The sequence below is a fragment of the Oryzias melastigma genome, linkage group LG6 (assembly GCF_002922805.2).
Source record: "Oryzias melastigma strain HK-1 linkage group LG6, ASM292280v2, whole genome shotgun sequence".
Taxonomy (NCBI): Eukaryota; Metazoa; Chordata; class Actinopteri; order Beloniformes; family Adrianichthyidae; genus Oryzias; species Oryzias melastigma.
Genome location: NC_050517.1, coordinates 8,722,601 through 8,737,201, shown reverse-complemented (window position 1 = coordinate 8,737,201; position 14,601 = coordinate 8,722,601). Strand labels below are relative to the sequence as shown.

The window sequence follows — 14,601 nt, the reverse complement described above, 5'->3', positions numbered from 1 at the left end:
TAAGTAAGTATTTCTTCTTCTAGTTTGGAATGTCTCAGTATGTCCCGCTTTAACACTGAAAGGGCGGACGGCGTGACAGAATTAATCATCGCTCCAAGAGCCTCACCAAACATATTGCAGTACTATCCGATATCTCCACAGCAACCAGCCTCACTCCAAACAAGCAACAAGTCGATTCAGTTTGATGGATTTCTTTAAAAAATTAGACAAAGATCCTTTCCAAAATGTCTCAATTAAATGACAGTCCCAGGACGTGTGTGCGGATGAAGCCGCTTACTGTTTATACTTATCACAGAAAGAATTCTGTTTTTGTAAGATTAATGCATGATGGAAAATCCATACTGTTATAAATTTCTATTAGAGATCCTCTATTCAAAAAAAATTTTTACAGAACAAAATGGGGGATTTATAACTTTTCCTGCGACTATCTAAGCGTGAAAACAAAGACAAAGGAATTTGTTTTATTTACAACTAAACAAGAATTAAATCACTTGATTGACGTTTATCAAATTTACAGAAAGAGTTGCAGGTGTACTTCGACAGCTTAAAGCTCTTTACGGATTGTTTCAGACCCCGACAGCGCAGTGACGCAGGAATGTGAGAAGCAACAGGAGGAAGAGTCCTCATCTCCAACCATGAAACGTCTCTGGACTTTTGACTCTGAACCCACCAGAGGATGCATGATAACCAGCATGACCTGGAACAAGAAGAACCTGGTGAGGAACCACAAAAGCTGTTCATCTAATCTTCTGATTCAGAGAAGAGATGTTTCTTTGGTTCAGGATTTGAAATCACAGACTGAGATTTTCTTCTGCAGAACATTCTGGCTGTCAGCTATAGTGACTGTGATCCTACCAGCTCCAGACCGAGTTTCATCTGCTGCTGGTCGCTGAAAAACCCTTTGGTCTGCTTTGACATTCTTGCTTTTCATCATAAAAGAGAAAAAACCTCACTGGCTCCTTTTTGTGTAACGCTGCATCTGCTTCCCAGTGGCCGCAGCGCATCTTCTCCTGTCCGAGTCGAGTGACGTCCATGGACTTCTCCTCCAGCGACCACGGCCATCTGGCTGTGGGAATGTACGATGGCTCCGTAGCCATCTACAATGTTCAGATTCAGGACTGGAGGGCATGTGTTGCTACCAGCAGGTGAGAATTCAGGAAGTAAAGATTTAATGGAGACAAAAATAAGTTAAATCATGTTGCACTGATGTTGTCTCTCAGCAAGTGTCCAAACCGGCACCTGAGTCCAGTCTGGCAGGTTGTGTGGAACAAACAAGACCGTGAATTCTCTGGGCTGGAGGGGGAAGAGGTTCTGGTCTCCGTGTCAGCAGATGGCAGGATCTCCATGTGGCTGCACTGCAACAACGAGCTGGAATGTGTCGGTACTGTTGTCTGGATGCACCTGGCAGTTACACACTGAGTCTCAGATCACACATGCTGACAGTGTACGTCAGAAAACAGATAACAACAAATGAACAGACTCTTTACATGTTTATACCGAATGAGGCCAGTTCAATTGCTATTTTTTTTGCAGTATGGATGCTGTCAAATGCGATCTAGAAATTGTCCAAATCGCTCTGAGTCAACATTTCCATAGCAACCACTCTGGCCAATCAGGAGTGAGCTTGTTGGAAGTCCACACCCCTACTACTTGAAAGTGGGCTCAGGAGAATCTGTGAATCAAATGTTTAGAAAGTTCAACGACACATTCTTTTATTGATCTTATTGGTCAGTTTATGACTTTAAATAACTTGGACTAAAGGAAAAAAACATCTTGAAAAAAAGAATTAGAATTAGCAAGACCATGTTAAAGAAAAGTATCAGATCAAGAATGGTTATTCTGACAAACATAAAGACTGAGTAACAGCTGTTTGTTTCTCTATGGGATTTTGGCTTCTTAGCACTATTTCCTGTTTGGAATGTTGGGTCCAGTTCTCCAGATGCAGTTAATAGTTTTCAGTCCATTTAGACTGAAACATAAGTTTTTCTTTTTGTTGGGATTACAGTTGCTTATAGGTTGACAGCTGGTGGACATGGCTGAGCTCTGCAGTCTCTAGTAGTTTGGAATAATAAATCCAGTCTAACCCTTTGAAATCTCTCTTACTTTTTCTTCATCAAAAACATGTTTCTAAGATCTGATGAAGATACGGAGGATTCAGGATGACAGGAGGAAAAACGGCGAGTACAAGATGGCGGGAGAAACCATCCTGTCAGAGGTGTCTCCCGGACACTGCCTGGATTTCCATCCTAAAGTGAGCCGGCTCCACAAATGAAACCGTGTCAGTCGGCTTCCTGCTCTGACCGATGGTGTTTTCTGCAGGAGTCGGACGTCTATCTGGTCGGCTCTTGGGACGGACTCATCCACAAGTGTTCGCTGAACAACAACCAGCAGTTCCTGGACACGTATCAGAAGCACTTAGTGAGTGTTACAGATTAATCTTCTGGGTTGTTCTGACAGAAAGCTCTCATTTGCATGAAAGATAAAGAAATCAGTAATGTGCACATTTGTCAATCATTTGTCTCCTGGTAGCTCTCTGTAAACGACATCCAGTGGTCTCCATTCAGCCCGGATCTGTTCCTGAGCTGCTCCTCAGACTGCACCATCCAGCTGTGGAGGCACACCCGCCTCAGCCCGCTGCTGAGCTTCAAGTCCGTGCACAGCCAGGTGTGCGGCGTCCGCTGGTCCCCGGAGCGCTCCACCGTGTTTGCAGCCATATACAGACGGCGGGTGGAGGTCTGGGAGCTGAGCTCCAACATGTAAGTGAGTCAGACACAGAGAGCCGGCGCTGTGGAAAAGTCTAACGGATTCACGCCAACACTGTGCTGCAGCCTGTCCCCGGTCATTGTGCACCACGCTGCTGCCGGAGTAACGCTGACAGCCCTCCTGTTTGCCAAAGGGACAGGCTGTGTCCTGGTGGGGGACAGTGAGGGGAAAGTGACCGTCTACCAGCTCAGAAATCTCACGGTCAACGGCAAGAAGGTAAAACCATTTCACTGCACAAGATGTAAGGAAAAGAAACATGTTCTACGTTTGAATTTGAAACACGGCAAAAAGAGGTGGACTAAAAACAGGAAAAGAACACAAAATCACTAGAAAGTAGTTAAATTATCTGTCCATGATCGAAGAAATCTTAACAATAGACATCAAAATCTTCCACAGTTCAACACAAGCATTCAAAGAGAGAAAATAAGCTAAAAAATCGAATTGTTACATTGAATTACGTCAAATAGAGAACAATACAGCCTAGTAATAAGGATTTGCTATTTCTAATCAAATAGTTTGTATTTTTTTTAGTTTCTATCCGTGGTTCATTTCTGTTACAGTAACATGCTCACAGTGGTCCTCTGTGCTGTCGCCAGACTTCCTCCCGCGACCTCCAAATGTTCCCGGCGGCGTCTGCCCAGTGTCAAAAAACATTTAGATTGTCGTTTCATTTGAATTTTTTCTTAAAATCTCAGCAGCCATTGTGCAGCGTTTGCCGCCTTCTGATTACACATGCCACAGCACAGACACTGTGCAGCCACCTACCGGATTTACTTAAAACTGTCATTTAGGTCACAGCGCTGTGGCGTTTGGTATATGTGGTCGTAGCTCTAGAACAAAACTTTAGTACTGTACTAAGTATTGTAGTTGAAAATAAATACACCTTGAAGTCTATATTGCTGTCTTCAAATATTGTGCCAAAAAGCTCAAGAAACTTGAATTAGAAGGGTTTTATTACTCTGTACATTTCCCATCTTTCATGAGGGTGTGGGCTCAGCCCCCGATGTTCCCAGGTCTAGGAAACGCCCCTTACACGGATAATGTTTAGAGATCGGATTTATTTATTTCAAAACGCTCTACAAGACATCAATAATCACATCTCCATGTCTGGGTCCAAAAGAATATTCAGACTCTCCTGGTACGATGAGCTTCACCCTCATGGAGATCGCTTTCTGCTCTGTTTGCGTCTCTCTGTGACCAGTTTGATGATTTCCTTTACTGCAGTAGTAATAAAAATAAGAATCAAATTTGAGGTTCTTTTTATAATTGTCTTGATGAAAATAAGTAAAATTTCATAAAGTTCAGGTGGCGTGAGCCATCCTGATTGCTCGCTACCCGGGTGACTGGCTGGTCAGCAGACAGAGAGCCACCACAGGTGCCAGTGTAGCGAGGGCGATGGCTCCAGCTCCAGACGCCCTGTGATAGACTGGCAATCTGTCAATGGTGCATCTCGCTTTCATCCAACAATAGCTGGGACGGCCTCCAGCAACCCCGCAGCCCCATCGGGTTAAAAAAATGGATGAAATTCAGAATGAGAACGCTTGCATCAATCGACCATATTGGATTTGTATTCACTGAAAATATGTCATGCCCAAAGCTGACTCCCTGAATGGTTGATGCGAGCATCAACCTCACCAAAGTTCAGATTTTTTAACTCTGACAAGACAATACATTTAAATCTGTATGAAATGGCATTGTATGAAAGTATGTTCCTGTTACTTTCCTTCTTGGAAATGTAATTTTACATAAAAACAATTAGCAACTCCTTACCGTCACTTTACCACCTCTAAGCTACTGCAGAGTAAAAAAAATCAGAAGGTGCCCTTGTTTGTTTAAGTTTACCCATCTTAATAAATCCTCATAAAATTGAAAACTAGCAATTACTCTTGGAACATCTCTTTGCAAGGATTACATTTACAGGAAAACCATCACAAAGAAAAAAGCTGTATAGACTCAAGTTAATCTGATCATCTACATGCAGAAAAGTCTTTTATTTTGAAATTTTAAGAACCCTTATGATTGTTTTTTTTGTTTTTTTCAGGGAAAAAGTCTGGATGACATCCTCTCATCTGTTTCCTGAAAACTGGTTTAAGAAAAGACGTTTATTCTTCTCATCAAAATTTTTTTGTTATTTTGATCTTTTGTTTTCATAAAAACAATGTTTTAAAAATTTGCAACAAAAATCTGTTGGAGTAGATCTTTATAACAGGTATGAAACATGGAAAAAAAAATCAAAAATAGCTGAAGCTTTATAGATTTTTGTCCCACATCTACAAAGAAATGATATTTGGGTTTAGATTCTTTTTGCCAAAGCAGTTTGTTTGAAATGCATTTACAGATAAATTCATTTCTCAATTAGACGCTGCGTTTCTGAGCCCTGAAGCAGCTGTGGGCGTGGCTGCAGCTTTCCCCGCAGAACTCAGGAATGTGTCGACTAACACAGTTATTCTGGATGACAGTGTTTTCGTTCACTCACATGTTTGGACAAATTGCATCACGCGTCCCGGAGCAGCTGGTATGTTTGTCAGACAAACTCCACTTTGTCCGGTTGTGGCCTTCACATTGACCAAAAATCTCATTAAAAAATAACTTTCTCCACTTTTGTGATATTTTTCTATCTGTTTTATGATTTTGAAAACCAGTGAAAAATCAAACCTGTGAGGTTTTTTATCTGGTTTATGTTTTTTTTTAATCAGTTTGGATTTGTTCAAATGTTTCTATTTGTCTAAATGTCATTTTTCAGACAAATTTCTGGATGAAGAAATGTTTTGTTTACTTTCATCTTTAGAAATGATTCTGTTTCCTCAGCTGTTGGATGAAACTGTGTAAAAGTCCTCGACTTTCAGAATTGTCAAATATTCAAATGTATTTAATTTTACTTAATTATTAAAGTCTTTGGAACTCTTGCATGTTTTGTAGAATAGCATGGAGCCTCCTCTTCCTCCAGGCAGTCGTTGTTGTCTTCCTGCTGCTGTGCATCTGTTCAGACATGTTCAGGAAACTCCGGGTTTAGTAAACCAAAGGTCTCCAAACAATCTCTGGAATGAAACTTTAGATGAACATGTGGATAAAGATTTGAGATCAAATTCTTCTCATCTAAACCTGAATGTTACAAATCCCACTCCACCATCTTTTGATCTATTATAAAAGCATTCTTAGTGGTATTTTAATTATGATTATGCTGTTTTTTTGCCAAAATTTGTGTTGTTTTTTAAGACAGTTTCTGCAGAGCAGCAGGACTTTATTAGAATCCTCTTTTGTTTTGTTATTTTTACTATTTTTAAAATCTCTTCTTTGTTGTTTTTTTAGAAAAAAGCTGCATCTTGATTTTTTTCCTCTACTGTCTCAGTGTCCTTTAGGTTCCAGACCAAAAAAAAAGAGTTTGACTTCAAAAAGTTTTCCATTCCTGTATATTTACCCTAGTTTGACATCCCTCTGTTTTCAGAATAAATTTGTTTTCCCTCATCTTTATGCCGTTTTATCCCCAAAGTTTTTCTTCTGGAATCACAGCTGGCAGTTTTATCCACACGGATTCATATTTCTGCTTTGATTTGGTCTCAATTTTATCAGCACTACAGTATACTGCAGAATCTGCAACCTTCAACACATACAGAGCCATTTGGTCAATTCTTCATGGACCAAAACCCAGCAGGAGCCACAAAGGCTGACTTCATCCTTTTGAAAATTAGGACAAGGATTTGTATTTATGTCAATGCTACCATAATAATAAATAACAATTAACTACTTTTGCATGAATAAAACATAAATGTAAAGAGTTTTTTCCAAATATGAGACAGTTTATAACTTTTGGCAGAGGTTAACATGATTTCCTTTCAAAATAAAAGACTCCATGTGTCATAGGATCATCTCAATGTAGTAGCAGACAGTGTAATGTCAGCAGTGGTTAAAAACACAAGTTTATTTTACCATTTGAGGTAGATCTCTGCCAAAAATACATAAATCCAACTCCAAAAATAAATCAGAGCCAATTTTGACTCACTATTTCTCAAACTATAAGGTGCACTTAAATATTGTTCAAAAATAGAAAATCTGTCATATAATTTGGTTTGTTTTAGTTCTGGTTGTGCTTTCAGACTTCCATTTGATTTTCTGTGGTACATGGTGCATCAAAATCTGATGTCTAAAATGCTTTACCTCTGTACCGTTAGTTTTATTAAAACTAAAAACTCTTTTTCTTTACCCAGAGAGCCACAATGGAAGGGTAAAAGAGCCGCATGTGGCTCTGGAGCTGCAGAAATGAGTCTCTGCAAATCTCATTTCTAAAGTTTTTTTCAGAATAGAAAATTATGATTTATTACAATCCTCAAAAAGTAAAAAAAAAAAAATACTTTTTTTAATATTTAAATTTTAATTTTCCAATTATTTTACCTCTGCTGTCAAAATGCAAAATACTAAAAATGTCATTTTTATATTTCTTATCTTAGTGTGAAGCACTTTGGTACACTTTAAGCGTTGTAAAGTGATAAATATTATATTTTTATTTATTTATGTTTTTATTCAAATTCTGACTAATTTGCATTATTTTAACTTTCCACTTGCTAATTCAAATAAAATATGCTACTGTTTTTATTTTTTTTTTAGAAACAGACTCTAAATTACATCTACATCTAAATAAATGGTGCAGAGATGTGTCCAAAGTTCACAGCATCACTTATATTTATCGATTATTTTTTTGCACAAATAAAATGCAAGTGTAACCCAGCTGAAATTCTGCGCTGTCTCTTTAAATCTGCCCGTTCCCCTTGCACTGCGTAACTGCAGTGACGTGTCACTTTCACTTTGAAAGGCGTGTCAAAACGCCAATGAGAGATGCATTCGTGGGGAAGCTCGGCTGTGTACCGCTGCAGCAGATTGGCGTTCATCACCGGAAGCCGGGAAAATTAAATCAGCGCGATTAGTGAAGCGTGAACTGGCCAGGTCGCTTGACTGGTTGTGTCTGAAGATTTTGGAGTGCTCACCCAGAGCATTGGACGCAGTATCGACTGGGGAGTCTACCACTCCCAGAAAACAGGGAGGATAAAACCTCTGTGGATGGCGAGCTAAAAGGAGCCCGATATTAGACTGGAATCTACCATCCTACCACCAGTGCGGTAGGACTAACCCCCCACACTCTACAACAACTCATCCGGAGTTCATTTTTTCTTTCTTTTTTTTTTCTCCGCCAACTGGAGTACCCAGACTCTTTCTCATCACAACTCTCTCTACGAACTAATAGAAACGAACTAATAGAAAAAAAAACATCATCAGGACTGAAGTGTTTTGTTCATATGTGTTGTAAATTTTGAAATCACTGTATATTGTAAATACATTCGCATCAGAAACTCACCTATAGCCTTGTCTGTTGTTTTTAAGCATTCACTGTCCTCCCTGAGTCGAACCTTTCTAGCCCAAACAAACAACTTCTGAATAATATTAATTCATACATGCTACACAAGTAAAACTGGTTTTAGAGAAATTGTTTTACAAAGAGTTCTTATTTTGAGACAGACATTTAGTTACTAAAACATGTTTTCTCAAACTAAGATAAGATTCTTCATATCATTTTTCTTGCAAGACAGAAAACAAGGCATTTTCTCTTAAAACAAGGGTCTTTTTACTCTCTTAAGGTTCAATTTTTGCCCAAATAATCCTGTTAAAGTAATCCTAATCCAATGAGTTTTCTAAAGTGTTTTGTGCTGATGGAAGTTCATCTGTCTCTAAGAATGTGATCTTTGGCTCACAGCCGTCTGTTTCTGTTGAATCAAAAATCCATCTTAGAAGGTCGGTATCTTCAAATCCATTCCATCATGGAACATTAAAGCTAAAAAATAGAACAAAGTAGATCTGAGTCATTGAGTGAATGCAGTTTTGCAGTCCCAGAATCAGGACTGACTTCCGCTTTGTTCAGACTCTGTATCTGCTGATCCTACAAGTTCAGGCTTGTAGGAATGAGTGAGTTACTCCAGCTGTGGTCAAATATGATGAGGCAAGAGATGAAGCGGATTTTCCACAAGAGTGATCTGTGACTAAAAGTGCACATGTCCTCTCACTGCTCTTTGACTCTGCTTGAATAAAAAAAGAAGAGGAAAAAAAACAGGAGCAGCAAGCAGCCTGGGAAGACATAAATCAAGTGATGACGAGTCACATGGAGCATGTGATTCCGCTTCAGATAACCCGGAGAAACTCGTGTGTGATGGAAATAAAGGACGAGCATTGTTCAGAGAAACAGCAGCATGAAGCTTTTTCCTCGTGAAGTGTTTAGCTAGTGTGTGAGTGCAGTTCTGTTCAGGTTTTACATCCCCTTTCAATGTCTACTGGTTTTTCTTTTGCATTGTGTTTTGGTCACAGCAGGAAGTGAATCCGGATTTGAAAGTGGAGTTACTTTCTGAACGTTGACTGGAAATCTGGGAGCTGATTCTCCTCAAAGTTCTTGGTTGAATATCGTTCAAGTGGGCGGAGTTAAAGTCCCACTCCATCATCTTTTGGTCTATTGTAAAACCGTTTCCTGTGGTCTTTTAATTATGGTTTTAGTGTTTATAGCGAAAATGTAAAAAAAAAAAAAAAAACTGCACTTTCTAGGACATAGTTTCTGTAGAGCGGCAGAAATTTGCCTTAGAGGTGTGGGCGGGGCCAATGCTGCAAGCAAACCCTTGAGAATTGCTGTGGTATACCAGAAAACATACTTTTACCATATTAAAACGGATGACTTTTGGTACCGCCAGATAAGTTTACCCTCTTTAAAAGATCATTTTTAAAATTTAAGAAAAAAAAGTGTCTTTATCTCAGATCAAAACATTTTGTAATCCTGTGAATGCAGAAAAAAAATGGCTAAAAACGAGCTAAAATTATCCTCTGCTTCAAATAAAATCATTTCCAGTGGTCTTTTGGTTATGATTATGCAGTTTTCAGCCCAAATCTGAAAATGTTGTTTTCCAGGTTAAAGTTTCTGCAGAGCAGCAGGAGTTTATTACAAACGCTTGGCAGAGTAACTCTGCCTCCATTTCCCATCATCCCTCTGTTTACACTCTCTCCCACTAGCTTACAGCCCCTCAACCTAACATGATGAGCAAAAATGGGGAGCAACATTAAAACTATCCAGCTCTGAACCAAACGTGGGCTGCTCAGATGAGGAAAACGAAGACGTTCACGGATCTGTGGATTCATCAGAATGAAGCAGAGCAGGGAGCATGTGGCCCACCCTGCATATTTTCTACATGAAAAATACTATCTTTTTTAAACTACATTTTTTCGTCTGTTCCTAATTTAGAACAATTTGAATAAAGACATACTCAGACATACAATTTAAGTTTAATGACCTTCAAATATCTCCTCCATTATCAGAAAAATGCTACAAGAAGATGTCAAAAACACCATTTTCATTGAAGTGGGTCTGTAAACTAGGAATCAAACAGCTTTTAAACTCTATTTCTTTAAGATTTTCTGACATTTCTTGTCAAAAACTCAAAATTAACTTGAATCTATTGACTGTTTGTCTTTGATTTGTCATTTTAATGTGGGATTTCTTTCAGTTCTGCTTCATTAGTCAATCCAGTAAACATCTCGCCACCGAGCACGCCGCTAGATTCTATTTCCTCTTTCAGTAATGAGAAGGTTGTAAAACTTAGAATTTAAATGCAACTCTCACAAAATTATATTTCCTAAATTTATTTATAAGCACTGGCAAACATAAGAGTAGGCTACCTTTATATTTCAAAAGATTCAACTTTTAGGTTAAAAAAAACACTATTTTTGAACTGTAATTATTGGTTTTTATGTTGTCTGAACATATTTTTAGTTTAAATCATTTTAAACAAGACTTATTTTAATATAAATTTTATTAAATTTGAGATACAGTAAATGACCCTAATTTCTCAGTGAAATCGCAGACAGAAACTCAATTAAAGTTAAATGACACCCTAAAATCCCCCTCCCGAACATTTTCTGTGCGCGCCACTGCCCCACCCAGTCTGCTGACTGACTGCACCTTTCCATGTCCTGGCAGAGATCCGCAACAATGAGGAGGAGGAGAATGAGGAGGAGGAGCGCGCGCTAACCTGACCGGAAAAACTCAGACTCCCAGAGATCCGGGAGCCTCCTGACACCCCCGCGGCGGAATTCAGCACGGCTCCCCCGATGATTGAAGTGTCGATCCCGTCGCTGGAGAAGGAGGTGGATGAGTCCGGCAAGAGTAGAAAGGTGAGACCTCGAAGGCGCGCGCCCTTTTATTTTTTATTTTATTTTTTTTTTTGCACCGGATTGTCCGCGTTATGGAGCGCCGCGCGCCCAGGTGAGTGAGCGCCTCACCTGCCCTGTTTAGCCATGGAAGGTTCAACAGGTGAGCTTGGAGAACAGAAAGTCTCATGAAGTTTTATGAAGGAACTTTTTATTTTCATGGTGTTGGTTAGTTTTCATAAACATACTGAAAACTGTTGTCGTCTCCAGAAAATCCTTCTGGGATGTAGGCAGGCAGGCAGACACAGGCAGGTATTTGCAGTTTGACTGCTTTTGACTTCAGCCTGTGGGTTTTCCCTCATGACCCCGGAGGAGGAGTGGGAGAAGCGGGATTTATGACAGACAGGACGGGAAGATCATGCAGTTCAGTTTCTACTGCAGCAGTAAAAGTACAGGACACCCCATGCAGAAAGATTTCACTTTTTCAATTCAAGCTTTGGTGGGAAAAGGTTGCTTGTATGAGTAATAAAAGAAGATTTTGTAAAATATATTTAACAGATGTTTTTTTTTTTTTAAAGGTTTTGCTTTTACGTTTTAGTCAAAACTGAATCTGTGTGGGAAAACTGTGTGTTTTTGGTGTTTTTAACATGTTCTTGTGCCATTTTTCTCACAAATACACTCTAAAAAGTGAAACATTGGATCAATTAACAAAAGTCATGTCAATTTCAACTTTTGAAATGACATTTTTTCATCAAATTAAATGTTTAAGTTGATGGTTTACCAATATAATCTTACATCAAGTCAAAGCATCAACTTTTATGAAGAATGGACAAAATGGACGGAGTATGTCAAACCAGTTAGATCTGACTTTATGTAAATCTACAATAGTGTAGTGAATAGAAACACTAAAGCCTCACTTATTTATTTTTGTTTTGTTTAAAAAGTGCTCTTCCTATTTTTATTATTTTGTTAAGATTGTGTTATATTATAACAGCTGAAAACTTCAATAAGAAAAAATTCCAATAAAAATAATTGATGGTTTACCAATCTTAAAAAAATAATTAGATAAAAAAGTTATATTTTTGCATTTAACAAATTACGGAACTTTTGATAATTTTCACTTTTACAGTATATAAAGAAAATTAAACTTAAATTGAATTTCTAAGTATTCCTTTTCACATATTGTTGTGAATTAGGAGCAGATGAAAAAAATATCATTTTAAAAGGAGCTCATCTGTGAGGTAGAAAATATACTGGGTGAACTCCTTGCTCTGCTCCATTCTGATGCATCCCCTTGCAGACAAATAGATCCATGAACGTCTTTGTTTTCCTCGTCTGAGCTGGAATCTGGTTCCAAACTGTACGGCTGGAGGGTTTCAACATTGCTCAACATTTTTGTTGCACCTGTAATGTTATGTTGGAGGTGGTCTGCAAGCTAGCAGGAGAGAATGTAAACAGAGATCTCTCAGCAATGGAAAAGTGAATTTTTGATGAACCACCTCTGCTCTACAGAAACTATGTCCTAGAAAATGACCAAAAAGGTTTTTTTCTTAATTTTGGTTCAAAACGGCATAATCATAAAAATGCTGGGAACGGTTTTACAATAATTTAAAAGATGACCAGAGTGGGACTTTAAATTTGGGTTAAAGTGGAAAAACAAATTGTGGATATTATCTTATATCTTTAACTCTTAAACTTTTTCAGAAAAAAAAATGAGTCTTTAGGACGTTGCCTACAAAAGAGTGAAGAGAAACCACATGTGAATGATGGAATAAGTCAAGTTTTTAATATGGGTCAATCATTTTACAATGATGTAAAAGTGTGTACAGATGCACACCAGAGCTGAGTAAGTAAAGTTCTTAAATTCAATGTTCTTTTTCAGTGATTCTTTGAATAGGTTTTAAATTTCTGTCATTTTTTACACACAGCCAAGTGAACTGAAGTGAGACGAGCTGCAGATCAGAGTTCAGCTGTTTTGTTGTGAACGTGTGAAGCATTCATGCTCATGTTTCAACATTTCTAAAACGTTTCCTGGTCTGGAGAATCTGATTTTACCCACAAGAACAAAAATGAGTTTGCTGGAAAATCCCTTCTTTTAAATTTTCATACTTTAAGTGAAAGTATTACTAACAAACTATTGTGATGTCCCTGTTTCACTTCACAATGTCTGAAGCTAAGTACCTCCTCCTGGTGGACCCCTCGTGTCATTACATCTTACATGTTTTTATCATAAAAAATTATTTTTTTGTTTTATGTTTAGTTTTGTAATCAATTTTAGAAATGTAACTCATTATTCAACTTTTAGTGGTTAAATGTTTTTATTTTTAAAAATGCTTCATTAGATCTTTTTTTTCAGCTTTTCAGAGTTGAAGTTTTGTTTAATGAGAGGAAACATTATGTGCTCAGAAGAAGCAGCGAGTTCCAGTCTCTTCACAGAAAAGTAAGTATTACTGGAGTTTAAGAAAAAAAAAATGCATTAAAATTCAGTCATAGTTGGGTAAAGTGTTAACGTTTTATGGTCTGTTCAGCTCAAGAAAATTATCCAGACTCCTGATTTTCCGAGCAAAAGGAGCCCTCACCTGAGGACCAAACCCATGGAGCAGAGGCGACAGGAGCTGGAAGTTTACATCCAGGTAACCTCCACCTGCACCAACTAGAAATCGGCTGCTCATGCTTCCTCACTCAGCCACAGCTATTCCTCCACAACAAATTAAATGTACAAGGATGGAGCAAAAAGGTCCAAAGTGTGGCTGTATTATTCCAACGTAGATATCACGGGCTGTCTGAGATGTTAACAAAGATGTGGTTGGTAAAGGCGGTAATAGCAGTCACCTGTCCAAACATCACGCTAAAATACACCAGATTCTAGCAGAGAGGTGTGCAGCGTCAGACGTCTAGTGATGTTATAGTCTCACTATGTGTGTATGCTAGCGGTATACATGCAGAGCATGTGTTGTTTATCCAAGATAAATGCATGAAATTTTAATTTAAAAAAGAGTGAAAATGAATACAGCTACCAGCACTGTAAAGAACAGTTAATAAGCTGAAAGTTCATTCTGTGCCTTATTGATTAATTTGCATGTAGATCCTGAAAACTAATTTAAAAAACGTAATGAGTGCAAGAGTTTTGAATGTGGAATCTAGAAACGGGCATATAAGTGAGTTTACATAGACTTCACTGAGTGGTTGCTGGAACATGTGTTATCGAGCCTGGAGTCTTTTTAAGTCAGACCTGCCCAAACTCCCCCATGTCTTTATATGCATTTAAAATCTCCTGAAGCTCAAATGGGTGAATGTCTGAACCACCAACAGTATATGAGAACTGGACTGAGTGACCCCTCCCAATGAGAGGGGGGAATTATAATGGGCTATATGCACGACCTACTTCCACATTTGTTATATGACCGCTCAGTCATTTCCAGTTGGGTCAGTGGATCGTTGTTTATTTAGAGTTTACAAGATCTATTTAGGAACTACCAAGAGTCACTATAAATGGTGTTAAGCACATTGTTCGTCTTTGTAGCAAAATACTCCAAAAACTGATAGAAATTCATGCTGGCGACATGTAATAGGTGCAACAAGATGCAAGTTGCTGCTTTGTTTTGCATATTTTAAGTGTATCTAAAGCTAAATGTTGGCACAGGTTGCACATATTTAATGCAGTCC

General features: G+C 38.4%; 2 protein-coding genes across 3 annotated transcripts in view; both read left to right on the top strand.

Moving 5' to 3' along the window:
• Positions 1-5,684, top strand: part of LOC112141255 (WD repeat-containing protein 78) — a 12,549-nt gene extending 6,865 nt beyond the window's left edge. The window contains exons 9-17 of the mRNA XM_024264361.2: positions 571-716; positions 818-904; positions 991-1,145; positions 1,221-1,381; positions 2,133-2,251; positions 2,320-2,418; positions 2,530-2,756; positions 2,829-2,979; positions 4,805-5,684. Of these exons, the coding sequence (XP_024120129.1) occupies positions 571-716; positions 818-904; positions 991-1,145; positions 1,221-1,381; positions 2,133-2,251; positions 2,320-2,418; positions 2,530-2,756; positions 2,829-2,979; positions 4,805-4,843 (1,184 nt within the window). The 3' untranslated portion in view covers positions 4,844-5,684. The remainder of the gene's footprint in view (positions 1-570; positions 717-817; positions 905-990; positions 1,146-1,220; positions 1,382-2,132; positions 2,252-2,319; positions 2,419-2,529; positions 2,757-2,828; positions 2,980-4,804) is intronic.
• Positions 5,685-10,521: 4,837 nt separating this feature from the next.
• snx22 (sorting nexin 22) overlaps positions 10,522-14,601 on the top strand; it is a 7,039-nt gene continuing 2,959 nt past the window's right edge. The window contains exons 1-3 of one of the 2 annotated variants that reach the window (XM_036212252.1): positions 10,522-10,959; positions 13,292-13,375; positions 13,464-13,568. In XM_036212252.1, coding sequence (XP_036068145.1) covers positions 10,897-10,959; positions 13,292-13,375; positions 13,464-13,568 — 252 coding nt within the window. In that variant the 5' untranslated portion in view covers positions 10,522-10,896. The remainder of the gene's footprint in view (positions 10,960-13,291; positions 13,376-13,463; positions 13,569-14,601) is intronic. The other variant, XM_024264328.2, reaches the window with a different exon arrangement.